At 44.0% G+C, this 25,977-nt stretch overlaps 2 protein-coding genes across 5 annotated transcripts in view; one reads left to right on the forward strand and one right to left on the reverse strand.

Moving 5' to 3' along the window:
- Positions 1 to 450: 450 nt before the first annotated feature.
- On the reverse strand, positions 451 to 19,126 carry LOC114043060 (annexin A9-like). 3 transcript variants are annotated; one of them, XM_027861947.1, is made up of 14 exons: positions 19,050 to 19,126; positions 18,332 to 18,383; positions 17,467 to 17,552; positions 17,188 to 17,284; positions 16,762 to 16,856; positions 16,397 to 16,510; positions 16,014 to 16,104; positions 14,459 to 14,538; positions 13,971 to 14,030; positions 12,669 to 12,753; positions 12,464 to 12,559; positions 12,312 to 12,370; positions 882 to 1,004; positions 451 to 664 (listed from the first exon to the last, which is right to left on the reverse strand). In XM_027861947.1, the coding sequence occupies exons 3-14, from the start codon at positions 17,539 to 17,541 to the stop codon at positions 602 to 604; spliced, it is 1,038 nt and encodes a 345-aa protein (XP_027717748.1). In that variant the 5' UTR covers positions 17,542 to 17,552; positions 18,332 to 18,383; positions 19,050 to 19,126; the 3' UTR covers positions 451 to 601. The 3 variants fall into 3 exon arrangements, with proteins under 3 accessions (XP_027717748.1, XP_027717746.1, XP_027717747.1); XM_027861945.1 differs by lacking the exon at positions 19,050 to 19,126 and having other exon boundaries at positions 18,332 to 18,437; XM_027861946.1 differs by lacking the exons at positions 882 to 1,004; positions 19,050 to 19,126 and having other exon boundaries at positions 18,332 to 18,581.
- Positions 19,127 to 23,642: 4,516 nt separating this feature from the next.
- Positions 23,643 to 25,977, forward strand: part of LOC114042753 (ceramide synthase 2) — a 10,063-nt gene continuing 7,728 nt past the window's right edge. Inside the window, exon 1 of one of the 2 annotated variants that reach the window (XM_027861452.1) lies at positions 23,643 to 23,742. The gene's annotated coding sequence lies outside the window, so the exon portion shown is untranslated. Of the gene's footprint in view, positions 23,743 to 24,180; positions 24,265 to 25,977 lie in introns of those variants that run through there. The other variant, XM_027861453.1, reaches the window with a different exon arrangement.

Below are 25,977 nucleotides of genomic sequence, written 5' to 3' on the forward strand. Positions count from 1 at the left end.
ACCTAACATAGAAGATATTTCCTCTCTTGCAATCTCTGACTTGGTATCTGCTGCCCTGTGACTACTTTAATTGTTGATTTAAATTATTGTCTTTCTTCCCCGAGGAAGGATGAATGCTGTGGTGGGAAGGAGAGGAGGGTCTGGAGTAGAGGAGGTGGATCTAGAAACAGTTCCTGTTTGTGTTTTGAAAGTGCAGATCAAAAAAAAAAAAAAAAGTGGAGATCAAAGCCTCTCTAGCTCCTAAGTTCTCCACCCAAAGGAAGACAAACCATAAACTTGCCAGTCTTTACAAGGTACATATGGTCAGTGGAGAATTTCACAAGTGCCTAAACTCTACAGGCACAAACAGCAGATTAACCTTAACTTTGGGGTATAGGATTCAGGGACCTTTTTTAGTAGAGTCCTAACACAGGCTGTAGATGAAATTTAGGAGCATATGAGAGATTCCTGTTTGATTTTAGTGAAGTCATCTTATTTAAAGGCAAAGGAATAGACAAAATGACCTCCCAGAAGGCCCAGCCAAGCCTGCATGTCTCTAATCCTTGGAAATGACAAGAGGGGTAGATGGAAGTGGTAGACACAAGGTTCTGGGGGATGTGTGTCAAATGTCTTCAGCCCGACATAGGGCTAGGAAAGCTGACCGGCAGTCCCCTCTCATGACCTCCTGAAGAGAAGGAAATCAAGTATCAGTAAGCTCATTCCGAACACGGTTCTGATCCCCTACTCCACCCCATTCTCAGCCCAAGTGAGAAATATCCTCCCTGAAGCCACTAAACCTAAACTGAACCCATAGGACTAATGGAGACAGAATGTGAAGATAGATTCTGGGGCTCGAGATGGTGAATTGCCCTTCAAGGGTGAGGCTCTTAGCCTGGTCTGACCTGGAGAGATGAATAGAGGGACTTTCCAAACTTCATTTTGAACTCTGCTCTTATGCTTAGGAGGTCAGTCTCACTTCGAGAGATGAGGATACGCATCAAGACTTGGTAGTTTGGCTCAGCTCCCTGCATGAGGGAGAAATGTGCAGGGGGTAGTTAAATATTAGGGCAAATAGTTGTTGACAGTAAGAAATGGATGGTGTAACTGAATCATTGATCCTGGAAGTGGAATCAGGGAGAAACAGGAATGGACTGGGGAGAAGTTCTTAATTAGCCAAAGACAAAAAAAAAAAAAGACCAAGGGATCTATTATCCAAAATGCCTTGCTGCCTCTTTGCTACTGGTACACGTGGGAAATGATTCGGAAAGGACAACTTGATTTGAGTGTCTTCCAGTACCCTGTGGAGTTAGCTGAGGACCCCAATTGAGTGGTACCCTTTTCCATCTGTCACCTGATACTACTGCCAACTTTTAGAGGTCCAGAAAGAATGCTAATGGACATATAACCAGAACTCCCTTAAAACTGGAAGGGAAACCCTAAGAATTGTCCTTACAATTCCCAAGGAAATGCCAACAGGGAACAGTTTCCAAATAACTCCTTTAAGGTTTCTCTGAGAGGGAGGTGAGGAAATTAAATTGATTCTGTATGATTTTATAATTGATTCTATTCTATAACTGATCCTATTCTGTGTATTACTGTCCTATTTTGTATGATTGCTGAAGCCACATTTCTTTGTCTCTTTGCCTATGAGCTACATTTAGAAGTTTAGCTTTCCTGCTAAACTAATCATTGTTCTATTCTTGCCTCAAGGAAATCTGTTATCCTTGAGGAATGCAGGTGGACACCAGGGAATCTGGTCTAGTATCTTTACATGACCCAGCTATGTCTGGATTGTTATCCAAAGAAGTCTGATGGGTTCAAACAATGAACATTTCCTAGTCACAGGAGGGAAGAAGGGGGTTGTTGCTAGCCCCTCATTTTTAATTTCCAACCACTCATGTCCCCATACATGGTGCTGCCAGCCCTATGACCAATTACCTTGTTTTCCCCACCCACCCAATTCTGTTCTTTGTTCTCTTGTACTTCCCAAAACTATAAGAAGGCTGATAAGCCCTACCTCAGGGTCTTTGGTTATTAAGAGAGGCCACTGACCCAATTTATTGGTTTCTGGTAACCTAACTAATAAATTGATCATGCATAGACCATTGTCTCTAAGTTCACCTTAATTTTCAAACAAAACAGAGCAAAGATTCTTGGAGTCTAGTCCTTGCTCACAGCATGATTACAGCCATGTTATATTACTCTTTTTCTTTGCCTCATTTTCTACTCTTTGGCCTTGGAATCCAACATCAATGACTTCTTTCTACCCTCTGCTTTCTGGGGAATGCTGTGAGAGTATAAAAAAGAAAATAACAATTTTTAAATGGAGACATTTGAGGAACATAGTGATACAAATATAGTAAATTGTAATTATTTCTTAACCACTTACTCTGTTTTCTAATGCAACAAGATGACACATTATTATATTTTCACAACAGAGGGCTTTGATATTAACTAATATATTTTAGAATTAATAAAATCAATAAACTCCTCTTTATTTAAAGTACTCTAGTTAGGGAATGGGGTCTTCTAGTTAACTGAATATTTTCCTTGACACCAGAGGTTGCTAGGTACTGGTTTCAGTTTTCAAGTATACTTACCACTACAGCTATATTATCATATGAGTGTTTGCCTATATTTTTCAAAATATACTTGGAATTAGAGCTAAATTAAATTAATTTAATTTCTGATGCTTCAAACTTCAAACTCTTATAGTGTACCAGGTTCACTATTATTATGATATAACTCACTTTAGAGCCTGTATTTAGAGCAGGAAGGAATCTCAGAAGCCATTCTATTTAATTATTTTTCTTTTCAGGCAACCGGGGTTAAGTGATTTGCCCCTGGTCACACAGCTAGTAAGTGTCTGAGGCTGAATTTGAACTCAGGTCCTCCTGACTCTGGGGCCCGTGCTCTAGTAACTACACCACCTAGCTGCCCCCATCCTATTTTATAGATAAGAGAACCAAGGTCCAAAGATATGACATGACTTAGTCAAAGTCACAAAGATAGGTGACAACACAAGGGATTCTGACACAAAATCCATCTTGTCCTGAGCACCTTTCTGCTATGAGATGAACTCTGGCCCAAAAGGCAACTTAACTTGGAGTTGATCTGAGAACCATATCAGATGTCACATCCAGAAGGGACGAGAACAACCACTTTGTTTTACAGACGAGGAATCTGAGTCCAGAGAAGAGAGGTGACTGTTCCAAAGTCATAGAGAAAGACAGTAAAAATTGGCACTAGAACTCTTATCTCCTAATCCCAGTCTAATGCTCTCACCTCTACACCACACTACCATCTCTCTGTGAACAACCCCGTAGCAGCTCACTGGTAGGATGCTGGAGACTTAAAACTTAGAAGACTGGTCTGAATCTATACTGAATAACTTTCCCTCAAGGTTGCTTTTCTGAATCTCTCTTATAGTTTTTTTTTATTTCTTTCTCATAAGAGTGTAGATAAATGAGTATCTACACAAATAAAATTTGTTCTTAATTAAAGGAGGCTATGTTAATTAACAATTGAGTTGGAAATTTGCTTATTGGATATATATATATTTTTTTTTGGGGGGGGGGGTTAGGCAATGGGATTAAATGATTTGCCCAGGGACATACAGCTGGTAGGTATTATGTGTCTGAGGCTAGATTTGAATTCAGGTCTTCCTGACTTCAGGGCCAGTTCTCTATCTACTGCACCACCTAGCTGCCCCTTGGAGAGACATTTAAACAAAATAACAGACGAATCTGGTGCTTAGTTTTTAGAGTTATATAGACTCTATTGACATTATAATAGCTAAATCTGATATGGCAAAGATCAGAAGTCACTTTTGGGGCTGACATCAAAGAATAGGAGCTCCCAAGCACATAAGATAGTTCCTCCACTTCTTTACCTAAAACCTACTCATTTGTTTCTTTACATATAGGATTTTGGAAGGATTTACCAAGCGTGACAGCAATATCGATTAGGAGAAAAATCTGAGAATTATACACAATGTTATTATCACTAAAATTTAGGGTATCTAATTTTAGTTTGGAGAATATGGAACAGAATCTGGCTGAGATTGGGATGAAAGGATGAGATTTTGTGCTAATGGTAATTGCAAATTTATAATAATAGGAAACATCTCTGCATAATTTTGGAAGTCGGAAGGGCCATTGCTGACATATTCTGGAAAAGAAAAGACTCAGTAGGAATATGATAGTTATGTTTAAGTTTATGAAGGGTTATCATATGGAAAGAGGATGAGACTTGCCCTATTTGGCCCCAGAGCATAGAGCCAGGATCAATGGCCAAAAGTTTCAAGAAGGAAAATTTAGGCTTAATGTCATGAAACAAACAAACAAACAAAAAAAGACTTCTCAACAATTAAATCTGTAAGAGGTAATGGGCTCTCCCTTCAGAGAAGGAAGTAGGTGGCACAGTGAATAAAGGCCTGGCCCTGGAGTCAGCAAGACCTGAGTTCACATTTGACCTCTGACACTTATTAGCCCCTTGACCCTTAGCAAGTCACTTAAATCTCTGTTTGCCTCAGTTTTCTCAACTGTAAAATGACGCTAATAACAGCATTTAGCCCTCGGAGTTGTTGTGAAGCTCAGATGAGATAACACTTATAAAGGGCTTGCATAGTACCTGGCATATTGTAGGTGATATATAAATGCTTATTCCCTCTTTCTCTGTTGACCAGTAAAAACCAGTTTGAATGGTAGAGTCCCAGCCTCCCAGGATACATGTTTACCAAGGTTAATAAGCCTACAGGCTGGGCATTAACCCCCTTCAGCCTCTTGCTAGACTGGTACAATTAAGGTTAAGCTCCCTACATCCTGTCCCTAATTCCTCCCTCCTTATCAGCCAAGTTAGAAATACCTTTATTTTATTGTTCTTATAAATAGAGCAGCATCCCACTGGTATCATGATGTCTCTTTGTCTAAAATTCTACATAAATTTGAGGTGGAGCCAAGATAATGGATTTGGGGCAGTTACCCAGCTGAACTCTCCCTATATTCCCCTCCAAATAATTTTAAAATAATGCCCCAAATCAAATTTTAGAGCAGTAGAACCAACAGAAGGTTGAAGTGAGACTCTTTTTGGCCTAAGAAACTCAAGAGGTCAGCAGGAGAAGTCTGTGGCATCAGGGGTGGAAGCTGGTCTGGAGCCCACATACCTGGTGGTGGAAATAGCAGCAGCTTTGGGAATTCTCAGCCCAGGAACAGTAAGGGGGTCATACAACTGGTTGGAAAGAGATTACAGGGGATGCTTTGCTAGGACTGGGTGCAGCCGGCACTGACTGGTAACACCATTGCCCATATGCAGTTGTGGGTCATAGTTCCAGGGTAGATGGGAGCACTGGGCATCAGTCACAAGAGAGCAGGGATCCTGGTCAGAGTTCCAAGGCAAAGAACAGTGCTAGTGCTTTCAGCTGCAGACACTGATTATCTGATTAGCAGAATCTAGATAAAGTCCAGAGCCCTTTCTAGATAAAGACCGGAGTGCAGACCAGGAGAGCAGGGACCATACCTCTCCCAAGATCTCTCTACCTTGGAAGCACCAAAAACTTGCAGACTCCTAAAACTAGCTCTGAAAAGAGGAGCACAAAAAAACTGGAAGCTTGAGACAGTGCCTTCCCACCCCCAAGTGAGCAGAGTCCAACTTTAACATAAAGTTCAAAGTAAAAAAAAAAAAAAAGTGTAGAAAAATGAGCAAACATCAACAAAAAAAAAAAGAATTTGACCATAAAAAGCTACTACAGTGTCAGGGAAGACCAAGACATAAACTCAGAAGAAGACAACAATGTGAAAACAGCTACAAAAAAGCCTGAAAGAAAACTGCTAATTGGACCCAAACCCAACAGAAATTACTGGACGAATTAAAGAAAAAAAATAACAGCAGTAGAGAAAAACTGGAAAAAGAAATGAGAATGAAAATTATGAAAAGAGAATTTACAGCTTGGTAAAAGAGACACAAAAAATACTGAAGAAAATAATATCTTAAAAAATACAATTGGCCAAATGGAAAAAGAGTTACAAAAGCTCACTGAAGAAAATAATTCCTTAAATATTGGAATTGGGCAAGTCAAAGCTAATGATTTCATGGGAAATCAGGAAATGATAAAACAAAGTCAAAGGAATGAAAAAATAGAAGAAAATATAAAATATCTCATCAGAAAAACAAATGACCTGGAAAAACAGACCAAGGAGAAATAATTTAAAAATTTATTGGACTTCCTGAAAGTCATGATAAAAGAAAATACCTAGTCATCATATTTTAAGAAATTATCAAGGAAAACTGCTCTAATATCTTAGATCCAGAAAATAAAATAGAAATTGAAAGAACTCACTAATCACCTCCTGAAAGAGATCCCAAAATAAAAACTCCCAAGAATATTATAGCCAAATCCTGGAGCTTCCAGGTCAAAGAAAAAAAAATAGTTTAAGCAGCCAAAAAGAAACAATTCAAATATCATGGAACCACAGCCAGGAGCATACAAGATTTAGTACTGTCTACATTAAAAAATCAAAGGTCTTGGAATATGATATTCCAAAAGACAAAAGATTACAGTAAGGATTACAACCAAGAATAACCTACTCAGCAAAATTGAGTGTAATACTTCAGGAGGGGAAAAGAAAGGATATTTAATGAAATAGATGACTTCAAGCATTCTTGATGAAAAGATCAGAGATGAATAGAAAATTTGACACTCAGACACAAGACTCAAGAGAAGCATAAAAAGGTAAACATGAAAGAGTAATCATAAGGGACTTGATAAAGTTCAACTATTTACATTCCTATGTGGGAAGATGATACATGTAACTCCTAAGAACTTTACAGTTAAAAAGAATTTACATAGAAGGTGTAAGTCGATTATGTTGGAATGATCTCCAAAAAAAAAATGAAAGCATGAGAAAGAGGGATGCATTGGGAAAAAGGGGAAGAGAGAGGTAGAATGGGAAAAATTTTCTCACATAAAAGAAGCACAAAAGGAAGAGCTTTTACAATGGAGGGGAAAGGGGGGGGTGACAGGCAATGTGTGAACCTCATTCTCATTGGAATTGGTTCAAACAGTTCAGAAGAATACATACATATATATATACATATATATATATATACATACACACACACACTCAGTTGTGTATAGAAATGTAACTTAATAGGGAAATAGGAAGGGAAGGAAATAAGAGAAAGGAGTGGGAGAGGATAAAAAGGAGGATGGATTAAGGGAGGCAGTGATTAGAAGCAAAATGGACTTTTGAAGAGTGACAGGATAAAAAGAGAGAGAGGAAGTAAAAGAAGAAAATGGGATGGAGTGAAATACACAATTAATAATCATTACTGTGCATGTGAATGGGATAAGTTTACCCATAACAGGACGCAGAGAACAGAATAGATTAAAAATCAGAATCCAACAATATGTTGTTTACAAGAAACACACTTGAAACAGAAAGACACACAGAATTAAAATAAAGGGCTGGAACAAAATCTAATATGCTTCAGCCGAAGTAAAAAAAGACAAGGGTAGCAATTGTGGTCTCAGACAAAGCAAAAGCAAAACTAGACCTAATTAAAAGAGATAATCAGTGAAACTACATTATGCTAAAAGGTGCCATAGACAATGAAGTAATATAAAAAAATTTTACAGCAAGTTTCTCTGATAAAGGCCTCATTTCTCAAATATATACTGTGTTTAGAACTGAGTCAGATTTGTAAAAATAAGAGTCATTCCCCAACTGATAAATGGTCAAAGGATATAAATAGGCTGTTTTCAGAAGAAGAAATCAAAGCTATCTATAGTCATATTGAAAAAATGCTATAAATCACTATTGATTAGAGAAATGCAAATTAAAACAACTCTGAAGTACCACTTCATATCTATCAGAAATGACAAATGCTGGAGGGGAGAAGGGAAGAATAGGTACACTAAAAAAGTGCTTGTGGAGTAGTGAACTGATTCAACCATTCTGGAGAATAATTTGGAACCATGCCCAAAGGGTTATAAAACCAATGCATACCCTTTGACCCAGCAATACCACTACTAGGTCTGTATCCCAAAGAGATCAAAGGAAAAGGAAAAGGATCTATATGTTCAAATATATTTACGGCAACTATTCTTGTGGTGACAAAGAATTGGAAATTGAGGAATGCTTGTCAGTTGGGGAATGGTTAAACGATTTGTGGCATATGATTGTGATGGGGTACTATTGTACTATAAGAAATGATGAGGGAGATGGTTTCAGAAAAACATGGCAAGATCCATGTGAATTGTTGCAAAGTGAAGTGAGAAATGGGAGATCACTGCGAATAGTAACAGCAATGCTGTAATGATGATCAACTGTGAAAGACTTAGCTACTCTGATCAATACAATGATCTAAGACAATTCCAAAGAACTCATGATGAAAAGATGCTATTCGCTTCCAGAGAGACAACTGATGGAACTTTGAGTGTAAATTGAAGTATAATTTTCTCACTTTATTTTTCTTCCTTTTTTTGAAATATGGCTAATATGGAAATATGTTTTGTATAATTTCACATGTATAATTGATATCCTATTGCTTGCCTTCTCAGTGGGTGGAGGAAGGACTGAGAGGGAGGAAAAGAATTTAGAACTCAAAATTTAAAAATAAAAGAATGCTAATAATTAATTAATTAAAATGGTTTTTTAAAATTTTCATATAAATTTGAGACCTAAGGGGCTCTGGGTCTCTGTTATACTTCTCCACTGTGTGCTTCCCTGAGACTGTTCCTTCTTGACATCTGCTCTTCCCCTCCCTTTGTGAATAGTAATAAAGTTTTGTTAACTGCTGTTCCTGTGTGGCTCAGCTGCTCTTTATCCCAACTTCCCTGCAATACCTCTTCATAAGAGGTCTTCAAGAAGGCATTTTGTATGATCCAACCATTTTGGAGAGCAATTTGGAATTATGCCCAAAGGGCTATAAAAATGTGCATACCCTTTGACCCAGCAATAGCTCTTCTAGGGCTGTATCCTAAAGATAAAAATGGGAAAAGGACCCACATGTACAAAAATATTTATAGCAGCTCTTTCTGTGGTGGCAAAGAATTGGAAATTGAGGGGATGCTCATCAACTGGGGAATGGTTGAACAAGTTGTGGTATATGAATGTCATGGAATACTATTGTGCTATAAGAAATGATGAGCAAACGTACTTAGACTTGTATGGACTGATGCTGAGTGAAGTGAGCAGAACCAGGAGAATATTGTACACAGTAACAGCCATGTTGTGTGATGACTAACGCTGATAGACTTAGCTCTTCTTAGCAATGCAAGGATCTAAGACATCTCCAAAAGTCTCATAATGGACAATGCTATCCACATCCAGAGAAAGAACTATGGAGTTTGAATGCAGATTGAAGTATACTATGTGTTCTTTCTTTCCTTCTGCTTTGTTTTGTTTCCTCTTTCTTGTGCTTCCTCCTATTGGTTCTAATTCTTCTTTACAACATGACTAATGTGAAAATATGTTTAATAGGAATGTATATGTAATGCCTACATCAAATTGCACACTGTCTTGGGGAGGGAGGGGGAGAAAAAGGGGGAGAAAATTTAAAACTCAAAAGCTTATGGCGATGATTGTTGAAAACTAAAAATAAATTAATAAAAAAGAAGGCATTTTGTAGTATGGATATGGTCACTGAGATCCCTTCCAGCTCAAAATTTTTGTAGTTGTGTAATAGCCTAATTCCTTTATTTTACAGATGAGGAAACTGAGGAGACTATCTTGCTCTTAATGAGTCATTGTCACATTAGTTATAGCCTCAAGTCAGTGACTAATGAAGCTCAAACACCAGACCCTTATATCTTCAGGCAAAAGATAAAAAGCAGGGTAAGACACTAACATACAAGACAAAACCACTTACATGTGAATGTGTGCATGTATGTATGCATGTATGTATGTATGTATTCCTCACTGATCTCATCAGCTCCAATTAAGGTTTTTATATGTAACAATTCAACAAACATTTCTTAAGCACCTACTGAGTGTAAGGTAGTGATGCTTAGGATTCAATCCCTATGAGGGCTAGATAGCTTTACATTGTTCCACACTCACAAACTGCAACCCTAACAGCTTCTGAATAAATGTCTTAGTCATAAGGGGCCGAATTAGGGAGTATGGACAGGTTAATGCCAATTCATCGCTTATTTAAAAAATTGGAGTATCTACATGTGGGATCTTAACACTGTGGGTACTCCCTCTTCTACCAGGCAAAGACATCAATTTATCTATACCTTCAGAGGTGGCCTTCAAGAATTGCTATGCCCAAAATTCATCACTTTGTAGCCAGCCTGGTAAAAGGTTATTTTAAAGACTATCCACCTGCATAGAAATCTATCTTACCCTACAGGAAAGTAGGAGGGGAAGGGGATAAAAGAAGGGGAGGGTGATAGAAGGGAGGGCAGAATGGAAGAGAGGGTAGTCAAAAGCAAAACACTTTTGAGGAGGGACATGGGGAAAGGAGAAAGAAAATAGAATGAACAAGGGAAAATAGGATGGAAGGAAATACAGTTATCAATGGTAACTGTGGAAAAAAATTTGAAGGAAGTTTCTCTGATAAAGGCCTCATTTCTCAAACATACAGAGAACTTAGTCAAATTTATAAAAATAAGAGCCATTCCCAATTGATAAACGATCAAAAGATATGAATTTTTCAGATAAAGTGATCAAAGCTATCTATAGTCATATGAAAAAATGCTCTAACTCACTATTGATTGGAGAAATGCAAATTAAAACAATTCTGAGGTACTATCTCATATCTATTAGATTGGCTAATATGACAGAAAAGGAAAATGACAAATGTTGATGTGGGAAGCATGAGACATTAATGTATTATTGGTGGAGTTGTGAACTGATTCAACTATTCCATAGAGCAATTTGGAACTATGCCCAAAGGGCTATAAAATCATGCATACCTTTTGACCTAGCAATACCACTGCTAAATCTGTATCCCCAAAGAGATAAAAAAAAAAGGACCTATATGTACAAGCAGTTCTTTTCTGGTGGCAAAGAATTGGAAATTGAGAGGGTGCCCATTAATTGGGGAATGGCTGAACAAATTGAGATATGTGATTATGATGGAATACTATTGTGCTATAAGAAATAATGAGCAGGATGCTCTCAGGGAAAAAAAAAACAAGGAAAGACTTATATGAGCTGATGCAAAGTAAAATGTACTGTGTACAAAGTAACAGCAATATTATAAGATAGTTACCTATGAATGACTTAGCTATTCTCAGCAATACAATGATCCAAGACAACTCTGAAGGACTTAGGATGAAAAATGCTATCTATCCCCAGAGAAAGAACTGATAGTGTCTGAATACAGATTGAAGAATACTTTTAAAAATTTATTTTTCTTGAGTTTTTTTTTTTTGGAGGAGTCCTATGTTTTCTTTCACAACATGACTAATTTAGAAATGTTTTGCATGACTACACATGTATAACCTATGTCCAATTGCTTGCCTTCTCAATAGAGGTGGGGAGTAGGGTGGGAGGGAGAGAATTTGGAACTCAAAATTTTAAAAACAAATGTTAAAAATTGTTTTTACATGTAACCGGGGAAAAATAAAATACTAAATAAATGAAAATAAATAAAGGCAAAAAAACCCCAAATAGAATGAAAAAAAAAAAAGACCCCTGTACTTACCTACCAAAAAAAAAAGTTTTGATACTTAAAGCTATGCTAAGACTTTTGTGACACTGTGTTTCTCATTGTTAGTAACAGAAAGCAACAACACACCTCAAATCATGAATAAGACTTTGTGGTTAATGTGACGAAGCGACATTTCCTGGGCTGCTTCCAGAGGATAGTGTCTTATGCTTGAGTATTTGAACTCTATACAGGTACTACTGCAAGTCTGAAAGGCTTTGTTGAGAAATCTGTTTAGAGTGTTTATCTATACTTTATAGTTCTCTTCTTAGTCAACATGAATCTTTGGGAAAAAAAAAAAAGGCCACCCATCTGAATTTGAATGACAGTTCACCGCTGGGTCCTTATCCAAAGCCTTTTTATCTATAGGTAGACCATGCTAGAGTTTGGGTTCCAGTGGTACATGCCTAGAGAACCTAAGTTCACCTCTACAGTACACTAAGGTATCAGAAGAAGACTTTAGTAGAGGCTATCAACATGGAACCCAAGCATCACTCCTGCTGAAAAAAGAACTCCAAGCATAAGCTCTATTTATGGTTCACCCTCTGCATATTAAGGACAGGCAGTAATTTGCAGATGATCAAGAGGACAATACAGTAATAATATACCACTGTCATATTAATTGCAACCTTAGGTCTCCTCCCTCTTTCCAGGGTGTGTCTCCCCCCTCTCACCTGGAGAGCCTGGTGGAGTTTTTCAGCAAAGTACAGTGGTGTGTTCTTGATCACGGAGACTGTAAAGCAAAGGAGAAAATGAGAGAGGTAAACATGAGGACCCCCAACTTTCCATTCCAACAGAAACTCAATGGCTTAGAGCATGCCCTTACCTAGAGTGAGAAGAGCAGTCTGGGCACTTTCATGAAAATATTTCCGGATGCCATCCTCTATCTCCTGACCACTATGTCTCTGATATTGATCAAACACTATTGGGGTTTGAGGAAGAAATAGAAAAGTGTGGGGAACTGACCGTGGAGGAAGAGACTCCCCTTTAATCAGGATCCATCCCTAATAAGTATTGGGGTTCCATATTACCTCGATTGAGGTGTTCAGTATTTCGTTGGGTAAAAATCATGATCCAAGTTGCTCCTGTGCCCATTTCTCCAGCCTCTTGTAATGCCTGGTTGGGGGAAATAAGACAAGGAGAGAAAGAGACCTAAAAGTGGTGGCAGAACCACCTACTCCCCATGGAAGACACTGGGTACAGGTCCCTATGTCCCATGTATTGGCATGATGACACCTCCCGTCTTTCAGGCCCATAGCTGTCTTAGCCACCTTAAGGAACAAGGTGCCCTTGTCCTATAGACCAGGTCTCTCCCACTTCCCCCAAATCCGCTGCCCTGCCATTTCTCTTACCTCCCAGGACTCAGACTGTGGCCTAAGAGCTTTCTCTCCCCATCCCTTCCCAAATCCTTAGCACAGGCTGTGGCCCCTCCCTAATTCTCTGCCCTCTTGACCATGTTCTTGCTATCAGACCTGTTCTGGGCCTGCAGCAGAGGGACACGGATAAGGAGAGAAAAGGAAGGCAGGAGCAGGTCTAGTTTTGGGAGGGATAGGAGTGAGGAACGGGGGCTAAAACAAAGGAACATGAGCTATGGGCTGCAATGGACCCTGAGTGTCTTAGGCCCTTGTGCTCCTCTGCCCCAGGGTATTGAGAAGCCTGTCCTCTGAAATGACCAGTGGCTCTAAATCTAGGTCTGTGATCCTAGACCACCCCAGGATAAAGGGCGTATCATCACTCTACCTTCCAGGTTACCTCCCTCTTCCCCACTAGTAAGCCTGCCAGGCCTGAGGCTGTTTGCCCCCAGTTCTGCCCACCCCCCAGGGAAAAAGGCTTGAGAGAAGGGAGGCCCATCACCATGGTGACAGGAGACCAGCAGGGATTAACCACCTGGGACTGCCAAGATAGCCATGATGTGTGTAGAAGGGTACCATGCCTCCCCCTCCCACAGAGCTATGTGGCTGGGGGGCCAGAGGAAGCTGGGGTCCTATCAGAGGGGAGTAGACCCTGGGCCAGGGGCCTCCCACCTTCCCCAGGGGTAGGATCCCCCCAAGGCCCAGGGCTGAAGCCAGGCCCATTCCTGGAGGGTCCTGGTCATTCCCCCCACCCCCACCTGCCCCAGCATGCAAATCTGGCAGTTGGTGAGCTCACTTCCTGTGAGTCAAAGAACCATATGGTCAGATACACACAGAGGTGTCAGGTGAGACCCCTACCTGTCTCCCAGACACACTCCTAAAGGGCCTGAAACTGGGAGATGGGCACCCTATTTTCCCCCATCATCCCCCTATGTGGGGCAGAGGGATGGCTGGGGTTGCGCCTAGGTGGCCCCAACTCACCTGTGCATCCTGCTGTGCCAAGTTGTAATCCTTTATCCCAGAATAGCTCTCCCGCGTGCCCTGGAAGTTGGAGTTGAGTTTAGGGGGAACATATTGAGAGGGAAGCTTTTTGTTTCTTTTTCTTTTTAAACAAGCAGCTCTAAGAATTAAATAGCACTTCACATTTATTGCAAAATAATTTTCCTCACAACTACTCCCTTGGGGAAGGGAAGGAATGTGATTATCCCCATTTCACAGATGAGGAAACTGAGGCCCAGAGAAGTCAAAAAACTTGCTCATGGTCACCCAACTAGCAGATAGAAAAGCTAGGATTCTAAATCCATGTCTCCTGATTCCACAAATTCAATATTCTTTCTACTATCCTGTGTGACCAGTAGAAATTAAGCCCTAGGAAACCTTTCCCTGCTTCTATTCACACAGAAATTCTCTCTTGCGCTCCATCCCCAAAGGCCCCCTGAATTGGAGAACACAAGGTCTGGCTTCCTTACCTTAGCCAATGCTAGCAGCAAGTCCCTCAGGAGGCCGCTTGTCTCTGACCTTACATCATCCTCAATCTCCACTTGAAAATCTAGGGCATGGTCCAGAGTGAATATCAGAGTAAGTAGGGAAACCTAAGTTCTATATGGTCTCCTGATCTTTCTAATTTGAACCACCAGGGCTAGTCTTAACACTTGACCCACGGTACCCAGCAAGCTCCAGACCCAAAGAACCCTGATTGCTACTGGCTCCTGAAATTTGGGGCCAAGGCATCATGACTATCCCTGGAAATACTTCTGAATTGTAAGTAACATGTACATAGCCAAGTGCTGGGAGGGAAATTGTTTGACCTCAGTGTTGATATTAAAGAATCTCAAAACCCCATAGCAATACTATTAGGGGTGAGAAGCATCTACTGGCCTGGTAACTAAGGGGCGATGTGGAGAAAGAAAGAAAGAGAGAGAGAAAGAGAGAAGGAAGGAAAGATAGATGGATGGAAGGAAGAAAAGGGGGAAGGAGGGAAGGAAGGAAGGAAAAAAGAAAGGAAGAAATAGGAAGGGAAGAAAGAAGAGAGGAAAGGAGGAAGCAAGGAGCCCAGGTTTGGAGGCAAGATGCTTAAGCCCTGGTTTCCTTACTAGAAGAGAAGAGAAAATGATTCTAGATCTGGGCTGGAAGAGAGGATGCCTGAATTCTGATGCTCTGAGGAAAAGGACATAAGGAGAAAGGATGGAGAAGGGGGAACACTGAGAACTGGCTTTTGGAGTTAGAAGACCTAAGGTCAAATCAACTCAGAAACTAGCTGTGTGACCCTGAGTAAGTCACTTAACCTCTTTCTGCCTCAGTTTCCTCATTTTAAAAAAGGAGATAATAATAATAGTGCAGTGTTATAAGGATCAAATGAGATATTTGTGAAGTGTTTGGCAAATCTTAAAGTGCTATAGAGATACTAGCTATTATTATATAGAGAGAAACCAAGGGAATAAAGGGGACAGGAAAGGGTAAGAAGAAGCAGGTGTCAGATTAAAGGACAAGGCTTCTAGCCGATGGGCTGGGCAGGACCATGGCCATGGTCATAGGAGTGTGGCACCCAAGAGGTTATGCTGAGGGATGGATTAAAGATAAGAGTCCCTATCTTCCTCCCTGGGCTATGGCCAGGCACCACTTAGCTTGAGATGGAGGTTGATAACAGTGTGTCAGTATGTTTTATGGGGAGAAGAGGGGTTGAGAAGAGATAGGGAAGGGGGAGGAATGGATATCCTTGTGATTACAAGAGTCTAACTCTATTATTAATCCAAGGCCCTAGGCTGAAAGGGCTAATAATTGTCTTCTCATTTCCAAATGACTACACTTGGCTTTTTTTCTAAGGGGAAGCTGGGACACTAGCAGAGAGAAGGACTCCTAAGGAACTCATCAGGGAGTAAAATATTAGCATTCGGGCTCCAGGACTCCTCCCCTAAATGGACAGTGATGCAGTTGAAAGATTGGGGAGGACTGAGAGCTTCTGTTCCTTCAATGGGATGTCCCCATTGATTCCTTTCTGAGTCCCTAGCCACTCAGAGCCATTACCATATTTGTAGATAGTCAGACATTCCTGTAGCTGCGGTGGGGAACGTGTAGAAAGGATTTCCACTCCTACATCCTCAGCAGAGCTTATATCCTACAAGAAACCAAGGGTCCATTCTGTGACATAATGCCAGCTGGAATGGTGGAAGTAGGGACAGAAGAAAGACAGTGGCTGTTTCTGTCCCTGGGAGAGAGCACGGACCAGTGACCCTAAGAAAAGGACTGAAGCAGAGATCAGACTTAGAACCCATAGGGTGATGATGTTGGAAAGTCTCTCCCCTCAAGTCCTGGCCAAGCAGTGATTGGGAGATTGGGAAGGCAGCTCCCAGGTTAGAGAATAGATTCTTGTTTCCAAGACATTTGTAGTATATTTCCTCTCCTAATACCTTCAGTGCTGCCCTTAGTTCATGGGCATCATACTGGGCTGCAGGTTTCAGCAGTGCCACCACAACCTTCTCCAAGCTTCCAGAAAGAGCTGCCTGCAGGGATTTCAGTAAGTCCTAGGATAAATATACAGTACTTAAGTTCTAGAGCAGGGTGGGCAGGAGTTATAAGGCTGGCCAATGTAGGGGCAAAGGAGCCCAATTTTGTGGGAACCTGGAGAGCTGTGGTCAATACCACATTCATGTTGGGTAGTCTTCCTTGTGGTGAGCTTGGGAACAACTTCATATGGACAAGTGGGTGCATTTCAGCTAAATAAACAGCTCTTCCCAGTGTCTCCCAAGGGACTGCTCCCTCTTTGTCTTCTTACCTGCTGGGTGCGCTCCTGGAAGGCTCGGGCAATAAGTTGCCTTTGTTCACCATTCCGGTTGGTCAGCACATCCACTATGGTGCCCTGATCCACACCTGAACCAGGACAGAGGGTAGAACCCAACCAGGGAGTTTTTGAAGGTTGAATCACCCAATATAATATAGTAAAGACTAGGGCCATAAGATATACTGGGGCTAGAACCACTTTGGGAAGGACAAGTGCTAGGGAGGTACTACATTGGGATGATATCTATGACTTGTTTTTAAATGATCATGCAGATGATATGCTAAACAATACGGAAGCATGTCCCAATTCATTTTCAGTCTCCAGCTCACTTTGTATAATAGGGGAATTCTTAAGAACACAGAAGGGAGATCCCTGACCCATGGAAGCAAGATAGAGGGACAATGAGTAAGGAGAAATCACCTTGGCCTGCAATAGCTTCTAGCAGCCGTTGTACATCCTTGTCCACATTGAAGCTCGAAAAGGGCCTGAGAGTCCCCAGGGTGCCCCAAGCTGCAGTCTATAGAAACATAGGAGAGTTGGTATTTGGTTGAGAAAGTCTAAGAAAAGGATGACACGCTTAATGTCAGTGCCTCAACCTGACTCTCAGCCTAACCTACTAAGTGGTCTAAAGGCCTCTATTTACATACCTGCCCCTAGGGTCGCCCCAGTCTATTTCCTCGACCACCCTCATGGTCTTACCTTGTTGGCCAGGCCCAGGTGGCTGAGGATCTCATGAACCAGGGATGACTCCATCCTCCCATTGCTCACAGACATGAGGTTGGCACCTTTGGGGAGAGACGCAGGAGCTAAGGTGAGCTCTCCTGTCCTTCTTGGTCCTCTTTGTCACCTAGACTCCCAGGCTTAGACTCCCCGTCCCATTTCCTACATCTTCTCTTCCCACCCAATGTTTCTCTTCTCTCTGTTGTAGAAAAAAACACCATCAACCTGCTAGGCAGGTTTGGGAGTAAGGGCTGGAGCTGGAAGCCAGAGGAACAGAGGAAAAGAAGTCCCCACTGTTCCTATGTCCCTTTGGGGGCTACAGGAATTAAGGAATGCAGCTATAGCTAGGACTTCTACCAATTATAGCCAGGACTCACCCTAACCCCAGGTGACGATCCCTCCAATAACAGATCTATGGTCTAAAGTAGATTTCTCCCTTTAAGGAATCTTCATCCTTCACCTCCACAGGCTGCTGAGTTCTCAAGGGTATTGAATCTAGGGGCAGGGTAGGTGTGTATAGGGAGAGGTAAGGAGACCCATTCTCATCCTTTAAGGCCAGAGCCCCAGCTTCTGAACATTTTCCTTCCCATACCTGCTTTTACTCTGTATCCATCTATCATTTCACCTAGTCTCCTTCATCTTCTGTTCATCTCCCTTTAGGACCTAGGCTGGGACTCTTTAGTCCATGGGCACAATCCATGTACAGGTATGTGTGTGCCTATGAACCCAGATCAGTACATGCAATCACGTAGACCTGTGTGTCTGTAAAAGGCAGACCTGCCCAGTCCATCTTGAGAGTGCAGAAAGACCCCATCATGTGAGGGTGTAGGATCAGAGAGCTTACCTTGAGCAGAGGGTCCAATGTTTATCCAGTGTTGAGTGTGGGACCAGCTTCTCTGTGATAGTGAAGAGAAGGGGGGTGTGTGCAGGACCAGGCTGAGTTGTGAGTCAGGTGACCTCCCTTCCAGACCAGACCAGCTGGTGTCTCCCGCCCTTGGCCCCTCCCAGCTGTGGGAGAGGATCTGGCTGTACCTGGGCACAACACCCCCACACTTCCCTGCCTGTCCTTTCTTTTGGCTCAAGTTGAACCTCATTCATCCCACAGTCTCCCTCTGTGCAGTTCAGTGCCAGACACTGGGGGCTTTGTGCACTGTTTTCCCTAAGGGGGCCAGGTGGTAGGGGCAACAGAAGCCTGGCTCTAACTCTGGCTCCTGGTTCCCAGATCCCTGGAGGGAGGGTAGAGGGGGCAAGTCAGACAGGCTCTAGGACTGATCCCAGGTTTGATAGCATTGCAGAGAACTTGTTGGGGCACATGCCAGGAGGGACACCCCAGTGACAGGCCCCCAGAGGGGTCCCAGCCCAAATCTCTTTAGACTGCTTCCTACATAGACAACTTGGTGCTGCATTCATAGCAGCAGGGAAGGAATTTTACAATCCCGGGCAGTGTAGCTAGGACCCGGTTTATATCTCTAGAAATCTAAATAAAGAGAGGAATTTTAGGTGGGCATACAATGGAGGGGGGTAATGGGGAAGGGACCTATAAAAAGAGACATTAGACTAACTTTGAGCTTAAATACGTGCTTCCCAAGGGGTCACAACGTGGGGAAAGAGAATCACAGGAGACTCTAAGATCTTTGAGCCTGAAGATTCAGCTTTTCACCCTGTGCTGGTTGTCCGCTGTCCTTTTGCTTCGTTGGCTCACCAGCTGTCCTATTTGTAGGTGATGCAATCCCAGCAGCTGGGCTCTGCCTCCCTTTGGGGCACATCGGTACACAGAGCAGCAGGTGAACAGCAAGTGAACAGTACTGTGGTGCGGCAGGGGGCCCTGGAGAACTCCACAAGTCTCATAATGTACCCTCTGAGGACTGAAGACAGCTGTCATCCCATTTCCAGGGCATGTCAGACTATCTATCCTCCTTGGAACACTCTCTCTCTTCACAGCAGGCAAAGAGCTTTTCTGTTTCAAAACTGTCCCACCCTCACCTCACCTGTACCCCTTAATGATTAGGTTACTTCTAAAAAGTAGATGGTATCAATTCTCATGGTGCCAGGCCACTGGGAAGAGATTTCAGCGGTGGTAGGCAGCTCTGATCTCTCTTCCTCCAGTGCAAAAAAAAAAAAATGCAGATAACACCCACATGCCTGGGACAAATGCCTAATTGCTCCTCTAGGGGAATAGTCCAATTGAGGCCCTTCTCCCTAGAGCCTCTCAGCCATAACCTCTAAAAGCCCACAAGAGGGCATCAGTGTCAAGCACCTTTTCTTCAGCAAGTCCAGGGAAAGGGATCTTGCCTCCTGGTGGCCGTTTTTGGTCTGTAATCTCCCCTTCCCTCTACCCCAGCTTTCCAAGCGTCTGAGGGGAAAATCAATGAGACCCCCTGGGTGGCACTGGCCCGAGTCCTGAAAGGTCACTGACAGAGAGAGGAGCAAAGATGAGAAAGATACAGGATAAATGTCCTGGTAGCAGAAGATTATACCTACTCATCTGTTTTTGTCTTGCTCCCTAAGCGAGTTGTCTTGCTCTATGGCTCAGACTGTCAGTTCATGACATGAAGGCCTGGTTTTACTGCTTGAGTTCTCCACTGCTAATTCACGGGTACAATGTAGAGAACACAGTTAGGGTCATTCAATCAGTCATCAACAAGCCTACTTGTTGTCTACTGAGTATGTCTACTTAATTGTCTACTATGTGGCTGGGACACAAAAACAAAAATGAAATTGTCCCTGCCCTTGCTCAAGGAGCTTACGTCAGATTAGGAGAGACAATATATAAGTGTACATATATACGTATATGTGTATATGTAAAATACATAAATATATAGAATATGAAAAATTAATACAAGGTAAAATTTTCTGGGGTGAGAGGCACTAAGCAATTGAGATTTTGAAAGACCTCGTGCTTTTTCGTACAGGAAGAGAAATCTAGCCAGAAGGTTCTCCTCCTTCCCCCAATCCCTACCACCAATTTCCCTACTGTGTTTCTTTCCACTTCACCCATTCCCCTTAGGCTATAGCCCTGGATCCCAGGGGATAGTAGAAATGGTTGCTGAAGAAGCCTGTGCTTCTCCCTTCTCAAACACAGTCTTTTTCTGCCATTAAGTTGGTGGGACTTCAGACAAAGATCTTGAGTGGTATGAGGATTCTTTCTTTCCTCCCTTCCCTTTCCATGAGTCCCCTAACTAACCAGTTTGATGAGAAAGCAGGACAGCTCACTTTTGGCATGAGAAAAAAAATGAGTAGATCTAATCTCTTGCTACCAAGACATTTGTCTTGTTTCTTTCCCATCCTTGCTCCTTTCCCCATCGGTGACCTTTCAGGCTTTGGGACAGTTCTGCCCAGTACCCTCTGTCTCAGGGGCCCCATTGAATTTTTCCTCCAAACTATTTCAGTCCTTATTCCCGTACTGAAGTCCCTACTAGCCGTTGTTTCTCTTTCCCACTGTTCCTTCTATGTTGGGCTGTGTTTGCCTGACGTGGAAAAAGATCTATAGCATTCTAACTCTCTAACTATCCTGGCAGTCTGCCCTGTACCCTAAGACCTAGGCCTGAAAGGCCCTGTGGTAGCCTTGGGCACCTCCACCTTCCTAACACTTCAGAAGTCCTGTCAGGAAGTGAGTCACTCTACTTGTCACAGGGGCACTGTGGGGGTGGTCCTAACAGCCCAGCAACTGCCTGGGTAAAGGGATGAGTGAGGAGGGCAGTGAGGCTAACACTCCCAGGACAGTAGTTGAGATAAGATCATAGTGATAATGACAAAGCTAGTAATATTACCCTAATGCTAGGTGGGGGCTTAGTTTCTTCTCCAGGACAGATGCCTGCTTCCCTCCTTGACAGGCAGCAAGGGGTTATAATCATTATTTTTTAGGCCCTGGCTGAAGTCTCCCTCTGGGAGTCTCAGAACACACACACACACACACACACACACACACACACACACACTCGACCTACCCCACCAGAAAAGTTATTAGTATCCTGTTCTCCTGGAACAGTGGCAGAAAGGATCAGGGTAGGGACAGAATAGATTTGAAAGTAGCAGCTACCACTGGGAAAATTGAATGACTAGTGCCTGACTGCATATCCCCTCCTCCAAATACAGCTGGCAGCTGAGCTCTGAGGGTGGGCTGGAAGGAAGATGGAAGGCAAGAGGAAAGTAGTTGTGGGAATGGAAAACTGAAGGATAGAGGAATAATTGGGAATGCTGGGAGCTAGCCTGAGGGGGAGAATGAATGCAAGGCAAAAGGGGAACCTAGCAGGCTTGAATAGTAGAGGGAGCAGAATTAAGAGGGTCTGGAAGGAGCAAACTCAGGTGTGCCCTGAGTAATGTGCTAAAGGGGTGAAGATACAGAAAGAAGTCTGGGACAGCAAGGTGCTAGAAAAGGGACTCTATGTGCCTGGAACCAGGGAGTTGTGGAGGAAGGAAAGGAGACAGTTAGAGGAGGAGGAACTCTGAAGACCACAGCTAGATAAGGACCGGGGGTACAAGAGGTTATTGAGGGCTAGAGAAAGAATTGGGACCCTGGAGGAGGGAGAAGGTGCTAGAAAAGCCAGATGGGGAATTGGTGAAATATGGAGAGCAGGCTAAAAACAATATATAAAGAGAAATCAAGAGCTGGAAATATGGGAGACAGTAGAACTAATAAAGTATATATGGTGATCTTTGTTTCAGACCAAAAAATTGGGGCATGTGGTCTGAAAATGGATATCTCTTTTACAAAAACTTATTATTTCTCTTTTTAAACTTTTCTTGTGACTGTCTCAGAAAATCCAGGTTGTGTGGGCACAACAGAGAAGCGGAACCTAGGAGAATTAAAATTGGAAAGGGGTCTGGGAAAATATTAGCATGTTAGAGGGCAGTGAGACCCTGGACTTGGCCAGAAAGGCTTATGAACAAGGTCTACCAAGAAGTAGGTGGAAAATGAGGTCTAGAGCTGAGGAAACAGAGAAAAGAAAAGCATCTGGGAGGACTGTTTCAGAGACTAATGGGATCTCTAAAGGTGAAAGTATGAAGGTTCAAGTTTGGGCTAGGAGACCTCTGCAGAAAGGTTAATAAGTTAATTGATAGGAAACCTGTTAGCCTCCTGCTCCTTCCTCCCTCTACACGAAGGCCTCAGACCATTAGTCACATTCTCTGGAAAGTGGAAAGGATGTCTGACAAAAAGTGATGACTGATATTGTCAGACAAGAGGTGGTGGAGATGGATGATGATCCTTGGCCCTTAGAGAGGATCTCAGCCATGCTTATTTGCATGTTTTTCAGCGGGTTTGGGGGTGCACTGAGACCCAGGCACTCCAACATCAAAGTTTGGAGAAGCACCAGCCAACATCTACTCTTTCACCTCTAGTCCTACAGGGAAGATAGGATAAGAAATGTGCTGAAATCACCAGTTCGGGGAACTGGAGACTGAGGCAATTGGGCTGAAACTATGTAACCATCTGTAACTAGGGCAAAGGGTACAACAGAGTGGAGGTGAATGACATAGGGTACTATCATCACCTCCCATCAGTCTAACTTGCCTAAATAGTGTTCGGAGCCCTCCTGTGCCCCAGAGACAAGTTGAACCCTACCAAGGTCATGCTCACCAACCCTCTGCAAGATCGACCTTTCAGTTCAAACATTTGAGTGATCTTTGTGGTCAGAAAAGTCCACTGACCTTTGCAACTTCCCACTATTTGCTTTGGGAAGCCACTCACCCCTATCTGATGCGCTTTGAATTCAAGTGGCAAATACACATTTCCCCCTAAGTCCAAGATCCCGTTTCTACCTGTGGAGCTTAGCTAGGAATGAGGTGGGGTGGGGTGAGGCAGGCAGGAAGCACTACGGAGGAATCTGTTTTCTGCCCACCCAGAAGGTCCCCTACCCCAGCAGCAGGGCTGAGGCGGGAGTGGGTGGGGGTTCGATCTGTGGCTCGGCCATTGATTGCTAAGGTTTGTAGCAGACCCCCCCCACCCCCGCTCCCGCCCACGCCGGCCCAGCCCAGCCCAATCTCCCCCTCCCACTCCCCCGACGCCCCGTGGGCTCCCGCCTAAGCTCAGGCTGACGCTCTCGACTCTTCCAAGACTTGGGCTGGGGATCGGACTCCGCCGGCGGCGGGAGGAGGGAGCGAGCGGGCAGGCGGGCAGGCGGGCAGGCGGGCAGGCGGAAGGGGGAGGAGAGGAGAGCAGAGCAGCCTAGCCCTGTGGAGTGAGGAGGTGGGGGAGGGAGGGAGGACTGAGGAGGTGAGAACAGAGGACAGCCCGGCTATCGCGGACGCTGCCAAGTAAGTCTCCACTTCCCTCCAGGCTCCCAGGGGCCCCGGGGAGGGGGCGGAGGGCGGGAGGAGGGGGAAGCACGACCGCGGGGCCAGGGCGAAGTTGGTCCGGACGGAGGGGCGCCCTGGCTCGTGCCCGGCGCTGCCTCCGCTCTTGGGGTTCCCCGCTGGCGGCCAGCCCAGCCTCTAGGACCGGGGAGCCCGCGAGGAGCCCGGGCCGGGGCTGGGGCGGTCGCTGCTTCCCAGGCCTCCGCCTGCTCGGCTCATGGCGGCCGGAGCCTGAGGGGAGGGAAGGGACGGCCAGGGGAGGGACGAGGCCTGAGCCGGGCCTGGCCGGGGCCCCCGGCTCCTGGCCCCACCAAGGCGGGGCCCGCAAACGTGCCCATTCGCCCAGCACCTCCGGGCTCTGCTTTCCTTTCGCCCGCTTCCGCGCCAGGCCTGGAGATTTTCTCCCACTGGGCAACAGGTCCCGGGGAGGGAAACCTCGCCCAGGGCCACAGAAGGGTGCGGGCCTGGCCCTCACTTTTTGAGGTGAGGCAACGGAAAGAAAAAGAACCAAGAGGCTGTTTACAGCAGCCTCCGACCTGCCAGTGTGTCGGCCCGGGTGCAGAGTAGGGTTGGGCTGCGCCTCACTCCATGTGCCAGCAAAGAAGGAAAAAGGTGGCCTGGTGTGGCCACCTTGGAGAGGCTAACAGCCCACATCTGTTTAACGGGAAACGGGAAGGAGTGGTTAAGAGGGCCATCCCTGGCTCCTCGGGGCCTGCCTCTCCTGCACCGTTATGGGGTGTGTATATGTGTGGAGGCTGGGGCAGGGGGATGCTGGTTGAGCTGGTTCTCTGTACTGCAGGCTCCTAATTACAAAAGTGGGAAAGGCAAATTGACAAGTGGGTTAATTGCAGCTATCTGGCTAAAGTACCTGGCCCATTTGGGGGTTTCTTTTACTCCTAGGTTTTACCCCCTTCCTCCCGCCAACCTAGTTAAGTTTTAGCTTGAGGTGTTTGTACCCTTGACCCAAAAGTCCTAAGTTCGTTCTCTAACCTGGAAATTCTAGACAAAGCACACTGGTCTCTGCGGTTCTTTGGAACCTGGCTACTCTCTGTGTGGGCCCCTTCAAGGTATCAGGTTGGGCAGGGCTTTGACAGGGGATGCCTCTCCCACTGGACCCACAGGGGAGCTGTCACTAAGTGGGTGTGTGTGTATTGGTGCATAAAAAGCTTCAGTGACTTCGTATTTTACTGTGTTTGGTATATAGGTGCTTGCATTTGTCATTTTGTGTGTGTAACTGTGTCTCTGGTCTGTCTCTCAATCTAATCCTTTAGGACTTTGCCCTGCCTGAGAATAGGGAGTCTTGTTCCAAAGAGAACTTCATTTTTCGTTTTCCCATCTACTGCCTTCATCAGTGCAATTTGTTTACTTTCTCCTAGAAGTCTAGAAAGGGTTTTTTTTCCCCTCCTTTTCTTTGTCTTCCCATTCTTTTTCCTTACCTTGTTCCTCTGCCTTTCTAACCTGTCAACCAATCCCTGCCCCCAGGGTTTGCAATCTTATCTGCCTTACTCAGCCTGGGCCTGTTGTGTTTGGGTGCTGGGCTCTTAGGTAAGGGGACCCAGCTGGGCTTCATGTCAGGTGACCTTAAATAAGACCTGAGGGCCCCTTTTCTTCTTGCTGTTTCTATGTCCCAACACTCTGACCTAATTTGGGGGGGTGGGGAAGGGAGGGAGAGTGTTTACAGAGCAGCCTAGAGCATTGGCTCTCCTGCCCTCATCCTCCCTCTTCCAGCTTTTTTCAGTGTTTTCCCCATAGGTTGCCTGATAACTTATAAAGAAGTTTACAAGGATGAATAAATCCTTCCAGGACTTTTCTGGTCCCTGATCTTATAATTACCCTGTAAAGATTACAGGAGGCTGAAAATATAACTGGTCTCCTCTTTTCCTGGCCCTTTGGCCCATAAGCTTCTATCCCTAACTCCAGCTCTCCCAACCTCCACCCCATACCCTGCCCCAGAAAAAGGGTTGGGAGGAGGGTTAAGGTTAGAATGAGAAGAGGTGAGGGATGGGCTGCGTAGCTCCCAGCTCAAGTTCCTTGTAACTGAATGCCTAGGAAATCTCTGCTACCCTGGCAGTTCTCCAGCCTTTGCCTCAGAAAGTGGTATCTGTGTTTCCAAAGGAGGGAGAACTGCTTCTCTTTGTGTCTGTGAGTGAGTGAGTATGTGTGTGTGTGTGTGTGTGTGTGTGTGTGTGTGTGTGT

The sequence above is a fragment of the Vombatus ursinus genome, unplaced genomic scaffold (assembly GCF_900497805.2).
Source record: "Vombatus ursinus unplaced genomic scaffold, bare-nosed wombat genome assembly UNPS02014768.1, whole genome shotgun sequence".
Classification (NCBI taxonomy): domain Eukaryota; kingdom Metazoa; phylum Chordata; class Mammalia; order Diprotodontia; family Vombatidae; genus Vombatus; species Vombatus ursinus.

Coding starts and splice junctions, on each gene's coding strand:
- LOC114043060 (XM_027861946.1), bottom strand. CDS start 18,581: ATGAGGTTCAACTTGAGCCAAAAGAAAGGACAGGCAGGGAAGTGTGGG. Junction 14,031..14,458: donor TGCTGCTAGCATTGGCTAAG/GTAAGGAAGCCA, acceptor TCCAACTTCCAG/GGCACGCGGGAGAGCTATTC. Junction 665..12,311: donor AACTCCACCAGGCTCTCCAG/GTGAGAGGGGGG, acceptor CCTTCTCTTCAG/GAGGTCATGAGAGGGGACTG.